At 41.3% G+C, this 23264-nt stretch overlaps 1 protein-coding gene across 2 annotated transcripts; it reads left to right on the top strand.

Moving 5' to 3' along the window:
• Positions 1-3621: 3621 nt before the first annotated feature.
• CRTAM (cytotoxic and regulatory T cell molecule) lies at positions 3622-22807 on the top strand. Of its 2 annotated transcripts, XM_019942022.3 has the most exons (9): positions 3622-3769; positions 5994-6146; positions 7873-8010; positions 9243-9404; positions 14132-14212; positions 16189-16272; positions 18084-18230; positions 19788-19874; positions 21688-22806. In XM_019942022.3, the coding sequence occupies exons 1-9, from the start codon at positions 3643-3645 to the stop codon at positions 21816-21818; spliced, it is 1110 nt and encodes a 369-aa protein (XP_019797581.1). In that variant the 5' UTR covers positions 3622-3642; the 3' UTR covers positions 21819-22806. The 2 variants fall into 2 exon arrangements, with proteins under 2 accessions (XP_019797581.1, XP_019797582.1); XM_019942023.3 differs by lacking the exons at positions 3622-3769; positions 5994-6146; positions 7873-8010; positions 9243-9404 and having other exon boundaries at positions 14077-14212; positions 21688-22807.
• Positions 22808-23264: the final 457 nt, after the last annotated feature.

The raw sequence follows: 23264 nt of genomic DNA, 5'->3' as shown, positions 1-23264 counted from the left end.
CAATGGTCCAAGAAAGAAACAATGGAGGCAGTGAGAGTAGTGAAAAAAAGAGGAATGAATTGATTAAAGAGATGTTTTGGAGAGGGAAGACGCTGGGGTGCCTTTCAGATACCTGGCATGCAATGGCTTGGGATGACACCGAGGGGCACAGGGAACTACCAGAACCGAGCAGGTGGTGTGTCTGTGTTTGGTGTGTGTGCAGCACAAGGGACAGTACAAATGATGAATTCCAAGTGGACGTGTTGAATTTGGGGTCCCTGCAGGACAGACTGGCTCTCTTCTGGAGTTTTAAAAGTTATTGCATGCAATAATTGGGCTACTAAGAAAAAGAAAGAATATCTCACTCTTTCTTCAGTCTGCCATGATGACCTAGAGTAGGGCGGACACACTGCAACTCCCCAAACCTTCGGAAAAACCAAGGACTCTTAGGAACTGCACAGGTTTTATCTACGGGTGCTTTGGTAGGTAGCTGTGACTGCCGCTTGCCCTTCAGCTTAAGGGTCCGTCACGTGTACTTCGGGGCGAAGCGATTCCACTCATAGGACAACTGGTTCACACGGTGGGGGTTGGAGACGATGGTGAAGGTCACAGTTTCCCTTTCCATGTATAAACCAGTCACACAGTCACAGTCTATAGCTCCAGACTTAACTAGCGGCCTCGTAACACATGGCTGTGCGTGGATGGATAAACCCAGTCGTGGAGATAACGACCAAGCCCAGCAGTCAATAATCCACTCAGTAAACATGACGTACCAGCAGTGAGTGGTGACCTTCCAGGAGAGACATCACAGCGATTCATTCTCAAGCTCTGTATGTCCAGCATTTGGGAGTCACGTCGGGCTCGTCTGTGGGTGAGAAGTCTGAAGCCCAGACAGGGAGAACTAGCAAGTAGGCACAGGGCACTCAGGGTCTACACTAGAAAGCCTAAGGGTGAATAAGGATATACATGTCTTTAGAACCTGTAGGGGAGGAAGTGGTGAGCAAAGAAGATACCCCTCACCCCATCCCTCTGACAAAAAAGGTGAAAGTTTGGCTCTAAACTTAGGTGAAGAAAGATTTTAAAGACGAGTTCCACTGTAGTTTTCAATGGCAACAAAAGGGTCATGGGGAACTTTTTTCTTAGAAGACGTGTCATCAAAACTTAGGTACCCATGTGCCCCTCTTCCACCCTTTGACGTGACTTAGACACATTAGACAATATTTTTAAGCACTACCACTGAAGCAATAGGGCTCAGTGGCTTCTCACTGGGCTAGTCTTCCTTTCTACAAGGATTTCCTGTCTCTGAATCAAACACGGGGTCTACATGACAGCACTGCAAGATAATTAGGCTTATAAAGCCAAAAGCAAGGCTAGGAGCCAAGAGTAGAGGAAACGACAGTGTTCTATGCCTCAAACACAGCCCTTTCCATCTGGAACTCAGGCACCTATTCTTGTGGTCAGTAGCCTGATCCTGAACTCTCAAAGGCAAGAGCGAACACTCATCTCGGGAGATAAACTTCTTTAGCATATGCTAAAAAGCCATACTACCTTTTAGGACAATTTTTAAGACACTGTGAGAATCAAATGACATTATTTAATTCATAAGCATGCCTCCCAAGAAAAAGACAAGGATGATATACACCTTTAAAATGGGAAACATTTATTCATAAACAGGCAGCAGACAACTCTCGCCACTCCCTTCTCCCCAGATGTGGGCTTCCTGTCTAGACAATCATTTTACCAAAGGTAAGAACACGGGCAAAACTTCTCAGTGTCAATTTCTGGCCCGAAGGATGAAATCAGGGGATGTTGCTTAACACTAGTTTTTATTCTATCATTTATTTATGTAGTAACTTCCCTCCTGCCTCTCAGTATTCTTACTAACAATAGGAGAGCATAGATATGTATCCATTGCCTGCTAAATTATAGTGTCATCATGAAAGCTGGCATTAAACCATTACTTTCCAAGCTCACACTGTGATAGTTTCTGTAAGGAATGAATTTTAGAGAAATAGAAAACATAGTTATTGCCCTCTGGAAACTTCAATCTGTTTGTGGGAAGCAAGATAAATGCACGAGAACTAGAGAGTAAAGCAAGAATCATGATGGAACAAAGCAATGCAAGTTAGGTCTAGATTCAGATTCTTGGTTCAAAAGCTGCTTAACCTTGGAAGAAACTGCACTGTCATTTCAAAGCATCTCTACTAATATTAGCCTTATTACTCAATTATAGGTTGATTTTATAGATGAGAATATTTCCAAACGACCTGCCTAAGCAGGATTCTGGCCTATGACTCAATGCTTTTTTGAAAATAATCTCTTTTTATTGATTCCTTGTTGTTCATCACAGTATTGGCTGATGATATGAGTGGTTTTCCCTTTGGACTCAAACAAACTGTTTTCCCATGGAAGTCAATATGAATACAATACAGTAATTCTGGGCTCTTAGTGCCAGAGGCCAGGTTGAAATTAATGACCGAGGAATGGAACAAACTAAAAAGTCTGCACCAGTTAATTCCCAGAGCTCTCCAAAGCGCTTTTCCTAATATTTGAAATTTATCACAAGGAAATAAACTCCCTTCTTGCTTCTCTTTTTTTATTTCTTTTTTTTTTAAGGTTTAAGATTATGCAGTAAAACTCATTGCATTTGCGGTTCATATTTTATAACCTCACAGTATTCTTCTGTTTATGGAAGTGTTTGGTACCTTCACTGATAAGAATTGTCCTCAGGGAAAAAATTTTTTTAAATTTAAAACTTGAAGAAATAACAAATGGCAATAAATGTGCCAAATCGGCAGTAAAGCCAATTTATTTTTCTATCAGTTTCTTTTTTGGGAGGATAACTTTGTAGCTGCTTAGAACCAATTGTTTCTCATTCTCTGGGGTTTGTCATTTGGGGAAATTAGACTCTCACGTTTGCCTGGGGAAAGCGCTGCTGTGGAATATTAAATCGGAAGAGATCTGAGAACATCTTCCCTCTGGTGGAGAAGCCCTTCTGCAGGTGGGGCGTACCTCCTCACCGTGATGGGCAGCTCCATAATTTGCAAGAGCCCGATGGGAAATAACATTCTTTCTTAGAATCCAAGACCCCCAATTTGTACTTGAAGACACAAGTCGCCTGTTTTATAAACAGAGTCCAGAAAGGCTGAGTTTTCCGGGATCTCATCACTTAGGTAGTCTGACCTAGTTACGTGAGCATGGGCTTGCAAGCCTGCACACGTGGGCACAGATGCCAGCCCCAGGACCTCTATGACCTTGAGCCTCTACTCCCTCATCGTCAAGTGAGCAAAATAATTCTTCCTCTAGAGGGTTAGTTTGAAAGTTACGTTAAACATTGGTAACATGGAAGACACAATTCCCGGCATATGGCAGGGCAAATGCCTAATAGACATTCAACTGTCTTCCCATCAAAACCCACCCCTTCATTCGGATCTCTTTCGAGAGACATCTTTACTGCCCCTGCACACTGCGTTCCCTCCCTTCCTCGCATCTTTTGATGCTGACTTACGCTTTGTTTCTCTAAGAAATGTGTAGTAAATGACCGAATGATGAATACGGTTGCACTCAGTCTAAACCCCTGCCTCAGCCCGGGAGTGGCGTGGCCCGTGCCAGCCTGACTGTCCCCAATTCTCTTCCTCTGCAGAGGCCTTTCAGACCAACCACATGGAAACCGTCACCGTGGAGGAAGGCCAGACACTCACTCTAAAGTGTGTCATTTCTCAGGCGGAGACCACCTCCCTGCAGTGGCTGGCCCCGTCGGGCTTCACCATTTTCTTCAGTGAGCATTCCGGTAAGTGAAGGAAAAGTAAATCACCGCCAGGCCTCAACCTGAGGGATTTTCCAGACAGACAGGTTGGTGGGACAGAAAGCGGCCATGAGTCACCCAAACGGTGGGCTTGGCTCTGCCCACTGTGACATGTAAATAGCACCCAGAAGCTTATTATTTCACACGTGGCTGCTTTTACTGACAGGAAGTCTGAAATGGAAACCCCACCAAAATGGTTGGTTAAAGGGGGCTCAAATGACAGCGTACGTTTCCATCAACCCACCTCACCCCCATGTCACTTTTTGACTCTCAGCGACCATGAAAACCACCAATGGCATGATGACAGACGGGTAGCAGACTGACAGCCTGGGGGCCCTTGGTCCTCAGGCAGCAAACACATCACCCCGCATCTGGAGCCAGCTGCTTTGTTTTCCATCTGAGCAATCCAAAGCCACATCTCAAAGCCCCTTCCAGATGGCTCCCCTTCTCTCGTTGGTCTTAACAAAACCTTTAGATCACTAGGCGATAGGAATTGACAGGACGTATTACTTTGAAAAGGAGGGCAATCTTCCTCTCTCAGAAATACACATTGAGTCTTAGATGCCTGAGATGGAAGAGGACTCTTTTTTTCCCCCCAATTTTAGTAAGATATAATCGACATACAACATTGTATTAGTTTAATGTGTACAACATAATGATTTGATGTATGTATACATTGGAAAATGATACCACAATAAGTTTAGCTAGGATCTGTCACCTCATGTCGTTACTTTTTTTTAATAGTCTATTATAGTCTATTTAGTTCATCTCTTTGGGCAGGATTTTATGAAACCCTCCCCTTTATGAGACCATTTTATATCTCCATTTACTACTCCTAACTGTCAAATGTTTGGAAAAGTCTCCAACACAGCAAATTTCATTCTGCTTTATAAAAGCAGAGCCTCTAAAAAAAATTTGATGTGCTTTGAAAATGTTATTAAATATTGACAGGTTCAATGTGAAATAACTATATTATTTTAAGCTAAATCAACTAGATTCCGATAGACTAAGTAGATATGAATTGTCAAAAGTTCTGAGAGGAAAATTTAAGTAGAGAGAATTCTGTTAAATAATGCTTTCCGTTGCTTTGTTTTGGGTAAACTGGGAGAAGATGGACGTTCTCAAATTTCTGCAACAGGATGCCTTGATCTAGCTTGGTGGTTCTCAACCAAGGGTACTTTTTGCCCTCTGGGGGACATTTGGCAATGTCTGGAGATAGCTTTGGTTGTTATAACTAGGGAGAGGCAAGGGGATCTGGACTCTAGTGAGTAGGGATGCTGCTAAACATCTCATAAGGCACAGTGTAGTCTCCCCTCCCAACAAAGAATTATGGACTCAAACGTCCATAGTGCTGAGACTGAGAACACCTGAATTCCAGCTCAGGTAACATCCGTGTCCCAGGACACACAACAATTATTCCAGATGAGAAACAACCTTCCTTGGTCAGCCATTCACAATTTAACTATTTTAGGCTTGTTCACATTATACATCTTAACATTAGAAAAAAGAAGCAAATAAAACCATTCATTTAAGGAGCCTCTGATTTGCTAAGCGACCTTTGACCTGAGATGGAAATCCCAGGTCAAGGTAGAATCAAAAGGAACACTTGCTATTGGCTAGAACTACCTGGAGCTGTGGGGGATTTTATGTTGGGGTTTGTTTGTTTGTTTTGGCGATTCCTTAAACATTTGGAAGGACTAAGTCGTCATCTTTGGGACACTTCAAATAATAATGAACTTTTAAAAATTAAAAATAACAAGCACCTAGCTGGAGCAATGAATATCAGTGCATTTATTTTCCATTCTTCACATACACTGTGACAAGACAATCACAAATGAATCAGATTTCAAAGACATAAATCCTAGTGGGGCGTTTTCCGCAACGTAAAAATAAAAATTATTTAATATCCTCCTGCAACCTGAACCCTTTGCCAGCACAGGGCTCTTAATTTCCTACAAGCACAAATAAAGCAAATTGCTTATTTCACAGATCCTAGAATCAAAATATTTCATTTCCTAAACTAACTTCGAACTATTCAAGGCCTCCAGCTGGCAACACCAGAATTTGGAAAGCAGCTCAGTTGAAGATGGGACATTTGTTCCTTTAAAGTGTGAAAATCAAAAGCTATTTCTGTGAATAATCAATCCACTGAGAGTCTGCATTCATCTGATCTCTCTCCTCATAATAGCTCTTTTCCCCTCTTGTACAGGTTTAAAAAATTCCAAATACCAGCTTCTTCATTACTCCTCCAATCAGCTCTCCATCAGCGTGCTGAATGTAACACAGCAAGATGAAGGCGTGTACAAGTGTCTGCATTACGGCAACTCCGTGAGAACAAAGGAAGTGAAAGTGATCGTGTTAGGTAGGTGTCCGAATGCCAGTAAACCCAGCCTGGGAACAATATACTTAGGAACGTGATACATCATTTTAAAACTTAATATTTTAGTTGAAAAACGTTGCCTAGAGCAAGGCATTTCCCGGGCGCCTTTGCCATCTTTTGAAAGGAAAACAGCATTTTGAGTGGCAAGCCCCAGACTAAAATGTGAATTTGTGAAATCTGTCTTTGGCATCAACTAAATTTTCTCTGCAGGGAACTAAAAGGAAAGAAAACTAGTACTGGATGAGCCGCGACTCTGTGTCAGGCGCTGTGCTAGTCTGCAGAGAATCAAAGATGAATTAGGCACAACGTCTGCCCACAAGGAGTTTGCACACTAGTTTAGGAAGGCACAAAACACATACGGACATCAAGCAGAAACTTCTGACAGCACATCCTAAGATGGCATGAGTTCAGATGTAACTGCACTGGACAATCAGCTCACGTCCTCTACAAAACAAGTTCCTCTCTTCTGCTGCGGGTGGGTGGGTGTGGGATTGGGAGGCATGGATAGGAAGGGACAGCTCCCGATGGGCTGGAACTTGCTCAGTTCTGCAGATGGTCAGCTGTGTTCAGCGTAAGTCTCACTATCTTTACCTTTTTGCTTTTCATGGCAGAACAGATCAATTAAAAACATTGCTTTTTATTGCTCTCTAAATAACATAAACCCACATGTCACACAAAGAATTTCTTAGGCTTCTCTTCTTGAATTATTAGTGTGGTACCTGCCGTAAAGTAAAGGCATGTTGACTAAGTCTCTGGGAAGGAGTGGCTCCCTAGGGCTTTTGAGAACCAATGTGACTCAGCTTAGGGATCACCTTCTCCCCACCTTACTGGCCACCCCAAATACCACTCGGGCTCAGACTGACTGTGTGCCCTACTGAGCTCTCATAACACCCCATGCCTACCGCTATCATTGCACTTAGCACTTGGCCTTTCAATGAACAGGTTAGGGGCTGAGCCCATCGCCAGACTATAGCTCCTTGGCGGGCCTTACCTTTTCCTTATTTGCATTGCTACCATCTAAGGCATCTCGTGCGTACTTGGAACTGACCTCATAATGTCTCAATGGCGGATGAATGAGTAAATCAACATGAAAGAGTGCAGTTCTGGACCAGGGAAGAGGAAGAAGTAAGCCTAACTGAAAAGGATTTCCAAGACAGGAGTAGAAAAAGGGCCGGTGGGCCCTTTAAAAGAGAAATGCATCTTTGATGTTAGGAGGGGACAGAGGTAACGTTCGTTGAGGTGAGTCCTAGACTCATGAAAGTTTAGACCTGAAACAACGAGACCATAAACCAGTCATGTCACAGACAAGGAAACTGATAGAACCAAGAAGTTGTGGGATTTACCCAAGCGCTTACAATAGCTGGTGACAGAGACAGGACTAGAATTCAAGCCTCTATTCCTCACTTAGTGTTCTACCAGCCAAATACATTCATATATAACGTTTAATAATTACTGTTGTAACAAAGTCTGCCTGGGAATTTCTGGAGACTAATCACACACTGGGCAACAAACATTCTGATTACAGCCAGAGTAGCTTTCCAAGTACCTAAAAGCCTTTTAACTATATTCTGAGAAAGGTCAAGTAAAAAAATACGCCCATTATTTAGACCCCATCCCCTGCAATGATCCCTGCAGATTATTAGGCTCTGTGCTTTGCTGATATCTATAGACCAGCTAATTAAGAAAAGAAAAATCAATTTTCTTTTAGCAACTCCTGTCAAGCCAACCTTGGAAGTTGCCGTTAGAATGCAAAATGGAGAACATGTCCTACTGAAATGCTCCACTGTGAGAAGTAAGCCCCCTCCACGGATAACCTGGCTCTTAGGGGATGACATGGAGATCCAAGGTAAGTGAAGAAATGGCTCTCTTTCCTCCTTTGTTTTCCTCCCTGTTTATGTGCCTAAGGAATTTTTCAAGGTTCTGGCACCCTCTGGTGGCAGAAGGGGCCACCATTCAATATTTCATCAGTTGTTTCAAGACAAATTATCCTTACTAACCAATCGATACCATGCCTTACTCTTGAAAGCCTTTACACAAATAACATGGTTACATGTTTTTGTTTAAAACAAGGTAGAAACCTAAAATGGAATATTTATTATGGCTTCATAACATTTCATAAAATAAAAGGTACAATATAGCTATTACCTCTGAGCATAAACTTTGTAGCAGGCATAAAATTAAAAATACGATTTAACAGGGACTTCTGTGGTGGCGCAGTGCTTAAGAATCCACCTGCCAGTGCTGGGGACATGGGTTCGAGCCCTGGTCTGGGAAGATCCCACGTGCCGCGGAGCAACTAAGCCTGTGCGCCACAACTACTGAGCCTGTGCTCTAGAGCCCGCGAGCCACAACTACTGAGCCTGCATGCCCTAGAGTCTGTGCTCTGCAGCTAGAGAAGCGCACTGTAACCAAGAGTAGCCCCCGCTCGCTGCATCTAGAGAAAGCCTGCATGCATCAACAAAGACCCAACGCAGCCAAAAATAAATAAATAAATAAAAATACATTTAACATAATACATGTAATTGGAACATATATGAACTTGCTTATACCGTGGAGTACTATGTCATACTGCCCACGACAGACAAAAATATTTTGGTAACAGAGAATCTAAGCTTTGAGCCTTTTAACTGAAGCAGGAAAACCAACTGTCGTGCTTGGGAACTATTTCTAGTTTGTTTACATTTCAACAGACATTCCATTCGATTTTATGTAACCATAGATTCAGTCCAGTGCCAATTCTGGACCTCTCCTTTAATTTGCCTTATTCATTCAACTTGAGGAAGGTCTTGGGTCTTTGTGTTTCACAGCATTAGGCTTTTCCCGTGTAAACATGATAAGCTTTGGATTTTTTTTTTTTCCAGTAGTGCAGGGTTTATAGAAACTTATCCACTCTTGTTCATCTGCTTCTCTTTGGAACTAGGGTCAAGCACGTCCCAGGCAGCTGGGGGAAGTTAGAGTGAGGTTAGAAGTCTAACAGGTTTGCCAAGATGTCAAGGCCATTGGTCTCTCAGAGACGCAAACACGTCCAACAGCATTAAACAGCCACAACCTCACACGCCTCTTTCAATTGCTCCATAGGTGAAACCCACCATGAATATGAAACTGATGGGAAGAAGTGTAATAGCACCAGCACACTCAGAGTCCACACATATGGCAAAAACTCAACAGCGAGCTGCATCGTCCGACACAAAGGCCTGCAAGGAAGAAAACTGGTAGCCCCTTTCCGGTTTGAAGATTTGGGTAAGAACCACCAATGACTGTCTTTAATTATTTTAAATTTACCTTTATATTACACTATCAAACAAAATTAAATGGGTTAGGGAAAGTCCTTCAGAGTGAGCTCAGGTCAACAAAGCTTTCTTTAATAGCAAATTCCTTTAATGATTGAAATGTCTCCCGCTAGCCAACAGGGTTGCAACGGTTCCAACACCGAGAGGAACCCCCGTTGTACAGAAAGCCTAGCAGAGTGCCATATGCAAACAGTGTCATGGCCGCTTTCTGATCATGACAGCTGGCATCGCTTGACCTTATTTTTTTTTTATTGCAGTCATGTGTTTAGAGAGATCATGTGAAGCATACTACCTCTCTGTACTTAACCCAAGAGGAGACAATACTAACTGAAATAAATCTAAACTTGTCAATATCATTTTATGTTAATATAACACTCACGTAGTCACATTAAGTCATGATTATGCTTTAGATTTATTTTGTTACAACCGTTTTGGAGATTTCAGTTTACCCATGTTAATATTCTGAGCAGAGCACCAAAAAATAAGAATAAGAAAAAGAAAAAAACATCAAACATTAAATGTGAAGAGGAGTTGCCTTCGTTTTCAGAATCCCTCTTCTCTGATTCCTTCACCAAAAGTTTAAGAAGTAATTTAAAAACTATATAAAACTTTTTGAGCCAAGAAGTATCCTATAAGAAGCAGCATGGGAACTTCCCTGGCGGTCCCGTGGTTAAGACTTCGCCTTCCAATGCAGGGGGCGCGGGCTCGATTCCTGGTCGGGGACCTGAAATCCCACATGCCTCACGGCCAGAAAACCAAAACATAAAACAGAAGCAAATTCAGTAAAGACTTTAAAAATGGTCCACATCAAAAAAGTCTTTAAAAAAAAGAAAAGAAGCATGAATCACACATCTATCATTAATAAGAGTCCGACCTTCATTACTTTATAAAAGTTCTTCTTACTGAGAAAAGAGATTCCTGGAGGATAAGAATTCACTCACACTAGTGAAGGAGGAAGCTGTTGGGTGACAGTGCATTTGTTGAAAAAGCTCTTTATCAAATGAACTAACCCACGAGGAAAGGCACTTGTTAACGAGAACCTCTCTGTGGGAAAACTGTCACGCTGCCCTGTGGGCGCTGGCGCTGTGGCTAACAGCTCCTCGCTCACTACCCCGTGCTCGCCACCGTTCACTTTCTCATCAAACCAAAAGCAGGTCTTGAGGAAGCTGGGTTTAGAAGACTCAAGTACCCACAGACCAGACTGTACTGTAACCTGACGCAAATATTCCTACCTCTTTGTTTTTGGGGTTTTTTTAAAGATTTTTTTTACTGTGGACCATTTTTAGTCTTTATTGAATTTGTTACAATATTGTTTCTGTTTTATGTTTTGGTTTTTTGGCTGTGAGGCATGTGGGATCTTAGCTCCCAGACCAGGGATTGAACCTGCACCCCCTGCATTGGAAGGCGGAGTCTTAACCACCGGACCACCAGGGAAATCCCTCCTTCCTCTTTGTCATTCATTCCGGTCCCCAGCCTCCACCCCCATCAGTGCAAGGGAGCATGTGGGGAATGTGAGAGGGTCTCCAAAGAGAAAATGAGGCTTTATTTATCTAAATGCTTCTGAAAGACTTTCGGATTTTAAATAAAAGAATCAACAATATCAAAAAAGCATATTTTTACTTGTCAGCAATTGTTCAAGCCATCTACAAAAATTACTGCTGAAGGGGAAATCACAGTTTCCCCTCCTTGATGGCCATAGTTCTACAGGACTAAAAATCATAGCCATAAAATGTTTCTAATAATAATAACAGGCTAAAACTTAACTTTTATTTATGATCTGACTGTCAATTATTTAGCACCACTGCCAGATCCCCAGTAAGTGTTCACAGAACAAGACCAGGATCACCTGTTGGTGCTTCCAACTGCCTATGAATATTTCTCTTTGACTATAGCTCCTACATTGTCCAACAGATGCTCGAAATTCGACAAGTAAAAGTTTGCTAGCTGAGGATGCTCAGAAACATATTTACAATAAGGATTCTGACCCTCTCATCTCCACACTCTGCATGGTAGGAACAGTGTTTACTTATTTATTTTTAAAAGAATTAACCTACTTCATATAAAGAGAAATGGCATATTTTTATGGAAAAAAATATATTTTGCAATGCCGAAAAATGGCACTGTTTTACATTTTTTACATCTTTTTTTTTTTTAAAGAAGATGTTGGGGGTAGGAGTTTATTAGTTTATTTATTTTTGCTGTGTTGGGTCTTCGTTTCTGTGCGAGGGCTTTCTCTAGTTGTGGCGAGCGGGGACCACTCTTCATCGCAGTGCGCGGACCTCTCACTATCGCGGCCTCTCCCGTTGCGGAGCACAGGCTCCGGACGCGCAGGCTCAGTGGCCATGGCTCACGGGCCTAGTTGCTCCGCGGCATGTGGGATCCTCCCAGACCTGGGCTCGAACCTGTGTCCCCTGCATCGTCAGGCAGACTCTCAACCACTGCGCCACCAGGGAAGCCCTAAAAATCTTTTTACTATCTGGTTTAATAGAAATAGGTTCTCATGACTTCTGCATTCAAGCTCTTGTAATATGTTGTTTTGCTTAAACTATATAAAAATATTAAGCCTCACACCAAGTTGGAAAAGGGAAAAGTATTTGAATAGCCTTTTCAGATAATTGTGGATACGCTTCTTCAACGCTACACTAAAACTCGACAAGAGGTAGTTTAAGGTTAGCTGCTCTGTGGACTCTAGAACCATGTAAATGAACTTTTCATACTCTTGTTACATTAAAATCCATCGAACAAATTTGCTATTTAAATGATTCAGGCACTATTCCTAACATCATGCCTTGGTCATTTGGAGAATACTGATTCATTGGTTGATACAAATCTTTCAAATGTGGGCACATTTCAGTAACAAAATCACATCCATTAATATCATCACTAATCTCATCAGAAGCCTAAATATTTGGAACCTGTCAAGTTCACAGTGGTGGATACAGGTTTTCCAAAACTCTAACTTGAAATGTGGCTAGTGCAACTGAGGAAGTACATTTTTAATATTACTTGTTATTAATTTAAATTTAAATAATCAGTATAGCTGGTGGATACCATATTGGATAGCAGAGGTCTATAACATTCTAACCAACCAGGGAGATAAATCATCATGTACCAGTATCCACTTAATCAAAACAACATTCAGTCTAAATGAATCTATTTAGCAGTTTTGCTAAATAGAGGATAAATCAAATACAAACTCCAGTGTGTGTGTGTGTGTGTGTGTGTGTATATATATATATATATATATATATATATACACACACACATACACAGACTATTGTACATATATGCACAATTGTATATATACACTATGGCATATACACAATATATACAATGTGTATAATATATATAGTGCATATAATATATATAACCTGTTCTGTACATAACTATATGGTTATCTGAATTCACATAGTGTACATTATTCTAGATCTTAGTCATGATTGACAAATTTTATTCTACATGTCCCCAGTAGTTGCCATATTACGCTCGTCTTATAATTTGCTTCCAGCACTTCTGTTCGACTTGCCTTCAAGCTTTTCCTTCTCTTCATTGCCAGCAGCTCTACTCTTTCTTCAGGTTTCTCTGGCTTCCTTGTGGCCACAGAGCTTACTTATCATCTATCTTACTATTTCTCTAGTGTTTCCTAAGTGGTTCTTCTTTTCTCAGAGCCCTTGGCACGTGATTCAGGCATATTTATAGTTTTCAAAAAACTTTAATGTTTGATTAAGAAAATAATTTTCAAAACCACAGAAAATTCTTTGATTAAATAAAAGGCTGAGAAACACTTGTAGATTCCATAAAGATATTACATATCAGTATCAATATTTGTAAATTAATAGGCACCATTTTTTTTTTTTTTTTTTGCCCGCGCTGTGTGGCATGTGGGATGTGGGATCTTAGTTCCCTGACCAGGGATCAAACCCGTGTCCCCTGCATTGGGAGCGCGGAGTCATCCGCTGGACCACCAGGGAAGTCCAATAGGTACCATTTTTATAAGCTCCGTGGTTACAGGCCTGTTCATTGACTGGTCAAATCTATGCTAAGCTGAACCTCTGGAAACATTCCTAAACATTGTTTTATATCATACAATAGCATGTAGTAAGCACTGTGCTTAATAAATAGCCAGGTGTTGTGCTAAACATGTTATTCAAATGAAATCATTTATTCTCACCAAAAAACTCCAAGAGGTACATGTGTTAGTATCTCCATTTTACAGGTAAGAGAAAACTGAGCATATGAGAGATTAGGAACCTTGTCCAGACTCACTCAGCAGCAGGCAAGGAGCGGCACTGGAATTCAACCCAGTCTGAGACTGACTCCAAAGCCACCTAATAAATAAGCAGGTAGATATGTGCTTGGATAGATAGACAGAGGGATTGATAGGTAGATGGATACAGATAAAGGTGGCGAATAGTCTTTGCCCACCACTGCCGAAGGCACCACTCCATGGAGGTCCAGCCCGCTGCACTTCTAAGCCAGGCAGCTTAGCAGATGGAAATCAATGGGACACAGATTCAAACACCAGAGCAAGAGCTGGAGAACACACAATTCTGAGGTTGCTGCAGAACCTCCACAAACAGGTAGCAGCCAGATACATTCTCCAACCTATTGTACTGAGCACAATGTGGGTAAAATTGCTCTCTGTAGTTGCAGAATTTTGTTTTTCCCCTTTTCTAGTTACTGATCAAGAGACAGTTTCAGCTGCCCTGGAGACAAGCTCTCCATCCTCTCAAGACCCTCAGCAGTCCACTAGTACCGGTAAGTATCGAAAAACATTAAAACTTAAAAAAAAAAAATTATGCCTCTTTGGGAAGGTCACTTTTCCAATTCTAAGTTTTCATTTTTTTCTTTTAATTTGTAATAAGACCATAGAGGACCCCTTGCAACTGACTCCAGCGTCATGGTGACCTGGAGAACACCCTATCAGTTAGTGGGATGGGCTTCAGGGTTACTAACACCTTGTAAGTTCTCTCTCTCTCTCTCTCTCTCTCTCTCTCTCTCTCTCTCACTCACACACACACACACACACACACACACACACACACACACACACACACACACAATTGTGACATTTGAATTCCTCTGTGGTAAAAGGCAATGCTGAATTCATTTATAGGAGACTTGTTTTTCCATCTAGAACAGACCAAACACAAAATAAAGACATGGTAACAACAAAGAGCAAAAAGCAGAATCTGGAGTTTTGGTGTTTGTCATTGAATAACAAAATCACCCTTGAAGGCTCACCACTTACTTGGTTGTCAAGAACTCAGATAGTTTTTGATAACAGGATTGAACTATAAATGGAGAATTTAGAACACCTGGATTATAATACCAGCTTTTTTAGACAGTAAAGCACTAGATGGTTAGCTCTGGGCAATGATCATATATTTAACTTATCTTTGTATTTTACCTAGCATAGCATCTGGCAATAGCAGATACTCACAGAATGCAGTGTGAATGAATGAATGCATGCATGCCGTTGTCAAGGTGCTTTGAGCAAGACAGGCCTCATCCAGAAAGGCATACATTCCTATATGTCCCCTTTCTGTTTCAAATAGTGTCTCTATAAAAATGCCATGTGGTGGGAGAAGTGCTTTCATATCACCATCATGTTCTTGGTTCTGAGTAGGAGATCACATTTTTAAAATGTTTATCGTGAATAATTCTGAAAAGTAAATGTTTAGGTTCTTTAAACACTGATAAGTACATATGTACCACACATACATACAGACTTTTTCTGCAGGGCGATGGAAACGGAAAATATTATGAAGCGGAACTACCACCTCATTTGCTTTAATAATCCAATATTTTTAAACATGTTTAGAATCTAGTTGTCTTTAAATTGGTTTACACCGCTACTGAATAACTCAATTTTCTCCTCTGCTTTTTCATTTAAGATTTAAGGAATATGGCTTCTAAAATTCCTTTCAGCTTTCAATTTCTACAATTTTATTACTGTTAATAATACCCATTTTCAATAGAAGGGGTGGTTTCATTCCCCTTGGGGTCCACATCGTGGCGCTGTGCAATGGGCTAAAAACCAGGAGACGGCAGAGGAAAATAAAAAAAGAAAAGGGAAGATAAACAACAAAATCGGAAAAAACGATCTCATTTTTATAATTTCTCTTACCTAGCAAGAATCATCATAGTACATCCCACTTCTAAGGGGGAAGCAAGCATAGGTTTGAATGACAACTGAGCTGACTTTCAACATAAAAATCATTGCTCTGTGCACTTCGGGCTATGGGTTTTCTATCCATCAGGCTTGGGATGCCATTCTTCAGTGTTCACTTGCTATCCTGAAGCACCTAAAACTGTCTCAACTGGAAGGCCTGATTCAGGAAGGAAGCATAAAACGCTGGTTGAAATTTGGGGTTCTGAGTCTCAGCATTGGCTCTGCCACTTATTTGCTGTAGGACTTTAGACCATTTACTTAACTCTTCAAAACCTCTGTTTGCTCAGAGCTGTAGAGGAATATATACCAAATGGTCAGTTTAAGGCCTGGCACAGAGTAGTGTTCGGTAAACATTTACCTTAAAAAAAGGCAAACTGATCCTGACCATTTGCAACTATTTTTGGAAGACGTCAGTATGAACTAATGACCTCGTTGTTTTTTTAATGAGGATCACTTAATTTGGTTTCCAAAGCTGCTTTGGGATGACTCTGTGCATATATACACACTACACGGCACATACATAGTCATATGTATATATCATGTCTTACTTTCACCTTAGTTGCAGTAATGGAAGATTCTAGTACCTCAGAGATTGACAAGGAAGAGGAAGAACAAACCACTCAAGTCTCTCACTTGGCCACTGGTAAGTGTTCCCACCACTCATTTATTTAGCATAAACACTTGATGTTTTAACCTCTTAATCAATACATCCAATAGCCTTTTTCAGTCCTCATTATTTTTGACCTTTCTATTGGTCAGTCACTCCCTGTCCCTTTACTCAGTTGTCTCCCTGGCTTCCTTGACATACTCTGCCTGGTCCTGTTACTTTTGCTAACCGCTCCTTCTCATGTCCGTTAGCTCATGTCCCTTCCTCTTCTGACTTCTTCTATGTAGATTTGATTTTACTTCTCCATCCTTGGTTATTGCCTTAATGCTTAAAGAGTTTTCCCATTCCCAAGATTGTTTCTGTTGCCACCAGGCAGAAGATTTCCATACCTGCATTTCCAGAACATTCTCCAGAGCATTAGTCCCTGTTTCATTCCATTTCCCACACATCTCTGGCTGAATTTTCGGTCATCTCCTCAAACTCAACATGTCTAAAAATTGAACAGCACTTTTTCCCACAAAATCAGCTTGTCCAAAGCATCACATAGGCCCCAAACCTTGGTGACATCCTTCACTCTTGTGCGTGTGTGTGTGTGTGTGTGGACACCCACACACACACATAAAATCAATAGGTTCCCAAGGACTTTGGAGTCTTCTCTTCTAGGTATTTTGTCCACTATCACTGCCGCGTCCCCGAGGCAGACCCTCATCGCGTCCTGCTGGAAGTATTGTAACTTTAGTTTCTCCCCTTGCTGTGCATTTTCAGCACCTACTGTCAAAACATCCCTTTGCACTCTTCACACCTATGTTCAGAAAACTGCTCTGGTTCTCAGTCCACAGCACGGAATGTGAGCCCTCAACCCTCCATAAGGTGCTCTCTACCACCTACCTCTGCAGTCCTGTCTCTATAAGGTCCTGACCAGAATACACATTTTTCTCTGAAAACTTCATCCCATTTTGATTGCCATGCCCTTGTTTACCCTAACTGCCCTGATGAAAGGAAAAGTCCGCATCACTCCTCTCCTTACCCCTCCTTCAAGGCCAAGATCCTCACCGAGCACTTTCCTGACCAACTCAGGCACCACTCCTGCCTCAGAATCCCTGAACACGTCATTATATTAACACACGTGGGTCTAGAATTTGGCACAGATCTCTTAATCCTGTTTGTTTCTATTGTTTGTTTGCATATATAGACAACTCTCCCGAAAACATAGGGATTGTGCCTTATGCAGCTCTAAGCACAATGTTCTACGCGTAGCTGACACTCCTCAATGGCTTGTTGGTTGAGATGACAGGGACCGTGAATGACATTTAGCGAAATTAGAGCCCGTAGAATCAGAATTCTAGAAGGATGTTTAAGAGCTCATCTGGTTTATCTCCAGATGCCTTCATGGAGGACCGCATTTAACCTAGCCAAGATGAATGAAATTTCATTTTGTTTGCATAGTTTCACAAACTCCTTAACGATCTCTCTTGCTACTTAACTACACTTTGCTGAAAACTCATTCCTTACATCTAATTTGAATCCCCTGACTATAATTTAATATTCTCACGTTTCCACTAGAAATGAAAAATAACTAGCTCGATATCTATGTAACTTAAAAAACCTTTTTCAAATCATCCCACACAATTGCTTTGTCTGTTTGTATCCCTGCTTGCTTGTTTTCAGAGAATAAATGACACGAATCTCTTTACTTTCAGGGTAAAGCTCTCTGTCGTCTCTTCCTCTCAGCTGTGTATTAGCCTCTACTATATTTTGCAAATACTGTGTATATTCCTCAGTGACAAAAGAAAAAAGAAAAAAAACAAGCCGCTGAACTGTCTAAAATCCTTTCATTTTCCTTCTAGAAGCGAATCGTCAGTTTGTGGGACTGACGAGGAAGAAGAGCGGCATCCTGCTACTGAGCCTCGTCTCCTTCCTCATTTTCATTCTCTTCATCATCGTCCAGCTCTTCATCATGAAGATTCGGAAAGCACATGTCATATGGAAAAAAGGTGAGTGGGCAGAGAACCTGACGGAGGCTACAAGATGCTCAAACAATTGGCCAGCCCAAAGGGACATTCTGTCAATTAAAGCTTTTCCATTCAATGCTGTACTATCTATTTGATGAGTGTTGTCATTCAAATAAGCAACCGTTTGTTTTGCAGTAAACACAGGATGTGATTCTCCAGGAACTATAGTTACAGAGTGCACGACCAAGAGAAACTAGAGTAGCTCCAGGAATTGGCATTAAACTGTGGAGGCTTCTACTCACAAAAAGACAGCAAATAGCATATTCATTCATTCATTCATTCATTCATTCAATAAGCATTCATTGAGCACCTGCTGTGTACCAGGCACTCTTCCAGGCACTGGGAACACATCTGCCAACAAGACAGACCAAGTCCCTGCTCTTAAGGAGCTCCTATTCTAGGAATGGTCAATCAAAGGTTGAATATAATAGACTGTTTTGGGTCCCATTCTTACACTGTAAGAATGCACTCAGCCTCCGTCAACCATACGTTAGTAATTTTCCCTAAGCATTCCGATTTAAAAGTTTATTTCATTGGAAACAAAAACAAAATTACTTAGCTAGCATGGAAGATATCTACTAAAATACAGACTCAACACATATCAGAAACAGAAGGGACCTTAGAAGTTACCCAGAATAACCACCTGCTGTATTCATTCCCTAAATGTGTGCCAGGACTAAATTCCCTCTTTAATTCTGAGTGGTTACTTAGACCTGGGCTGTTCAATACAGTAGCCACAATATGGCTAGTCAGCATATGAACTGTGGCTAGTTGCTCTTGAGAGGTGCTGTAAGGATCAAACACACACCCAACTTTGAAGGCTCAGTACACACACACACACACACAAGAATACATCTAATAATACTATACTGAATCTACTAGTTAAATAAAACATATTCATTTCACCTGCTTCTTTTTACTTTTTACCACTAGAAACTTTTAAATTACACACGTGACTTGCATTCTGGTGATCTTGGACACTGCTGATTTAGCCACATATGGCTTGAAAACCTCTAGTAACAGAGAAATCATGATGTCCCGTGGCAAAATACTACATCTTTGAACGGCTATGACCCTCTTAAAAGTACCACTTCTCCTAGTTTAATATCAATGTCTCGAGATATTCAGATGCACTAACATTTTCATCATAAATATACCTAAACACAGGGTCTGGCTTTCCAGCTGTATCTGCACAATAGGCAAATGCCATACTATTGTTTCGAAATCTCCCGTTGATACTTCACCCCCATACCTCTTTAAGGGCTACTGGAATTGTTTCTTCCCAAAAGACAGTCCTTGATTCTAATCTGTGGTCAATTGACTTCCGCAGCTCTTATACTGCCTGGCACAGTGCCTGCAGGAATCATAGTAGAGAATAAAAAATGATTTGTTGAACGAATGAGGACATGAGGTATGGGGGAGGGAGCGATAAGCCCACTATGGTATAAAAACAGGTATGCTCTTACTCAAAACGTACAGCTCTGAATACAGATGATGCTCTGTGCACCAGAATTCAATAACCATTTTCTCTTCCTGCAGAAAATGAAATTTCAGAGCACACTCTAGAAAGTTACAGATCGAGGTCAAATAATGAAGAAACATCATCCCAAGAGAATAATAGCCAAAGTAAGTCAACTATGTGACCTGAGATTTGAAAAATGAGGTTAACTTGTTGCCTTTAATGAGGAGAATAAAATTCAAAGTTGGATTTTTAGCACAAGAAAAAGCAAATCACATAAATCATCTTGTAGAACTTGAGGAAATACTTCTTAAAAAACAAAAAGTAGCAGTTAAGTTCAGGTAGCTGGAGGTATGCCCCTTTGGGAAGCCATCCCTGAGTTCTCGCTGTCACACACAGGTAGAACCCTCCTGTGTGCCGCAGTACCCTACATACACCTTCACAGTGAAGCACTTCCCACGCCAGACTCTCATGTTTGGTGTGTTAATTTAGCTACCACAGTACACCTCCAGGTGGTGAGCAACTGGATCTGCTCTATGTGGACCCCCAGATCCTAGCCTGGGGCTTGGCGCAGAGGGAGTGCTGGAGAAATCTGTGTTGAATAAATGAATATAAGGCTTAACTAATTCAAGCAGAAATGTTTCAGGTCTTTTGGATGACTTCTGTGCAATTCTTCAAGCAAACTATGAAAAGAAGAGTCTAAAAGGAGACTCCGTGTGTGTGTGTGTGTGTGTGTGTGTGTGTGTACTCTTGACAAAGATCCAGTAGAAAGAAGCTAGGAATATAGCAAAACAAGAATCTTACACCTTCCAACCACTGTTTCCTCCATGCAAATGAACTTATTCCACCTGCCAAAAGTTGCAAGAAAATGCAGTGAGCTTTGCCACTAGTTCCTATTGGTTTTATTGAGGCTTTGTAAGAAGCATTTCTTTTACACCTCTGGCTTTTTTTCTGGTTTTGACCTAGCAGGGTGTGAAACGGAAAGAAAGACTAGCTGTAGTAGCAGGAAGAGGGGCACAAGTGAGAGGTCTGTGCGAGGCCTGGGTGTGGGAGGGGAAAATGTGTGTCAGCTGCATACAGGCTGTTGTAGCGCAACGCGTGTTTCTATAACATCCATCTCCTCCCACGACTGGCAGGGGGAGAATGACGTCAGTATAACGTGTAATTGGGGTTGTTTCCTACGCCGATGCTCCCAGGCAAGGGCAACAGAAGAGTGGGAGAATTATAACCTTTAGCAGGAAAAGAAAAGCCCTCAGCTCAGCTACTGAACAAGAAGAAGCCCTTGTAATTCACCTTTAAGAAAGTTTAAAATGAGTATCTATACAGAAGAAATGAGCACAACATTGTAAATCAACTATGCTTCAATAAAATTTAAAAAACAATTAAAAAAACAAAAGGAGCACCTGCACTCAGGACTCCCTCCCCAGAAAGGTCTGCCCCCACCCTGACTCCCTGGCTTGCCACAGCTGTGGGAAGTTGCACTTTATCCTGGGCTCTGACCCCCACTTCCATCCTCCTTCCCTCAGCACCCTCAGATCCAGCATTTCAACTCTATTGTTTTTGCTCACTTAAAAGCTACCTTCTGGAGCTGTTTCCAGACTCCGTGTACAGAGTTGCATAGGCTTTCAGTGGGTCGCCCCAATCCTCTTTTTCCCACAAGCCCTCTTACTTTCAGTATGAAATTATGCTAAAGGCAATGTATTTTTTTGTCCAGTGATACATATGTTATTTGATAGCAGAGATGTCTATATATTTTATTTCAGGTTTATGAGCATATAGTTTACATAAGAAGACATTTTAAAAATTAGACTATAACAGGGCGTTCAAGACCATGTATACACATCAGTGAATTTCAGGTTCGATTTTTTTAACACATTAACATTTGGACCTACAAATACCACGTGCAGTCCACGTGTTTCAAATAAACGGGTGCAATGTTGTTCAAACTAAATGTTCGTGTTCGCTACGTTTTTCTTTCAGCTTCCCGCTCTAAGAGCTGCATGAACTACATCACACAGTTGTACTCAGAGGCAAAAACAAAGACGAAGGAAAAGGCACAACCTTCAAAATTCAAAGGAGAGCTCACTCATATACCAGAGAGCATTGTGTAGCGCTCATTGCAACAGGAAATAGGATTTCAGGGCAGCCTCATCATCACCTCAGTGGAGCAGCCTGTGGGAAGGAGCATAATTACAATCACATGAAAAACAAAAAAAAAGTACTGTGAGTGCAATGCAAGATGGTGTCCTCCAAGTGTAATCTGCCCCGGACTCAGAGCAACAAATGAGGACTAACCCATGGACATAAAGCTTTGTAGTTAAAAAAAAAAAAGAAAAAGAAAAGAAGAGAAAGAACCTATTATGCCTGATACTACTTCAGAGCAGGAGAATTCTACTAAACTTTGGGATCACGGTCAGTGTGACCAGCTAACATCTTACTGTAAAGGGAACAGGAGATATTAGATGCTGGGCTCTAGTGGAACTATTTTTTAAAATATTTTTTTGTCTTTCTTTCTGGTTTCCAAAAAAAGAACTTCGGGATGAAAAGGACCCACAGAAGGTCTCTAATCCTAGGAGCTTACTTTCAAGATGCACTTTAAGAAGCTGTAACCAGCCCATTCCCTGTCTGGGAGAAGTGATGCAAAACAATGAGTGAGTCAGATAAGCATGAAGGTCCCAAGGCTGATGCCCCAAGACACAAGTGCTAGTTCAAGGCAGACCCAAAGTTTCCATTTTCTTCTAATTGTCTTGCTAAATCACAAGAGTTGACCTGGTAGACAATGTTTTTACCAGGACACTTCATTACAAAAACACGTACAAAAGAAAATAGTGAGTTGAATTTCCCGATTACTGACCTAATAGATGCTTTTTAAAAATTATTTAATAAAGAGTAGAATATGTATTTGTGTTTCTAGTGGTTGTTCCAAGTCGTACTTCCTCCCTTCACTTTCACGTGTGAAAGTGACATGTGACATGTCTTCCCCCCCCCCAACATTTATGACATTTCTCATTCTTTGGACCTGAATAAACTAATTCTAAAATAATACCACCTGCCCCACCCCCATTGTTCTACCACACACATAAAAATTATGAGTTTGTAATTTGTTACAGGGGCCAGATCCAGCCAGGCTGATTTTTTTCTCATGATACCATTTTTTTTTAACAATCACAAAATTACTGAAAGGCATAAGGATAGAACGAAACACTTTTCCCTCTAAACCACTGTAAGTTGACATGATGTCCTGTCACCCCACAAATGCTTTAGTGTGTATTTCCTCCAAACAAGGACACCCACTTCTATAACCACAGCGCAACTCCCAAAATCAGGAAATTAACATTGACTTTTTGTACTGCAGACCTCAGACTCCAACCCTCTATCTCCGATTGTCCCAAACCTCCCAGGGGATCCAGTTCAGAATCACATGTTTCATTTTCATCCTATTCAGTTTGGCCTACAGTGCCTTCCCTTTCACGAGCTGGACATTTTTGAAGATTACAGGCTAGTTATCTTGTAGACCGTCCCTCAGTTTGGCTTTGTCTGATGGTTCCTCGTGGTTG

This window comes from Tursiops truncatus, chromosome 8 (genome assembly GCF_011762595.2).
Source record: "Tursiops truncatus isolate mTurTru1 chromosome 8, mTurTru1.mat.Y, whole genome shotgun sequence".
Taxonomy (NCBI): Eukaryota; Metazoa; Chordata; class Mammalia; order Artiodactyla; family Delphinidae; genus Tursiops; species Tursiops truncatus.
Note: the sequence above shows the minus strand (reverse complement) of the source record. Positions and strands in the feature narration are given on the sequence as shown.

What these genes read in the sequence shown, in the direction of transcription:
- CRTAM (XM_019942022.3), top strand. Translation starts at nt 3,643, where the DNA reads ATGGAAACCGTCACCGTGGAGGAAGGCCAGACACTCACTCTAAAGTGT. An exon ending in TTTCTTCAGTGAGCATTCCG is followed by an intron (nt 3,770 to 5,993) that starts GTAAGTGAAGGA and finishes CCTCTTGTACAG; the next exon opens with GTTTAAAAAATTCCAAATAC. An exon ending in TTTCCGGTTTGAAGATTTGG is followed by an intron (nt 9,405 to 14,131) that starts GTAAGAACCACC and finishes CCCCTTTTCTAG; the next exon opens with TTACTGATCAAGAGACAGTT.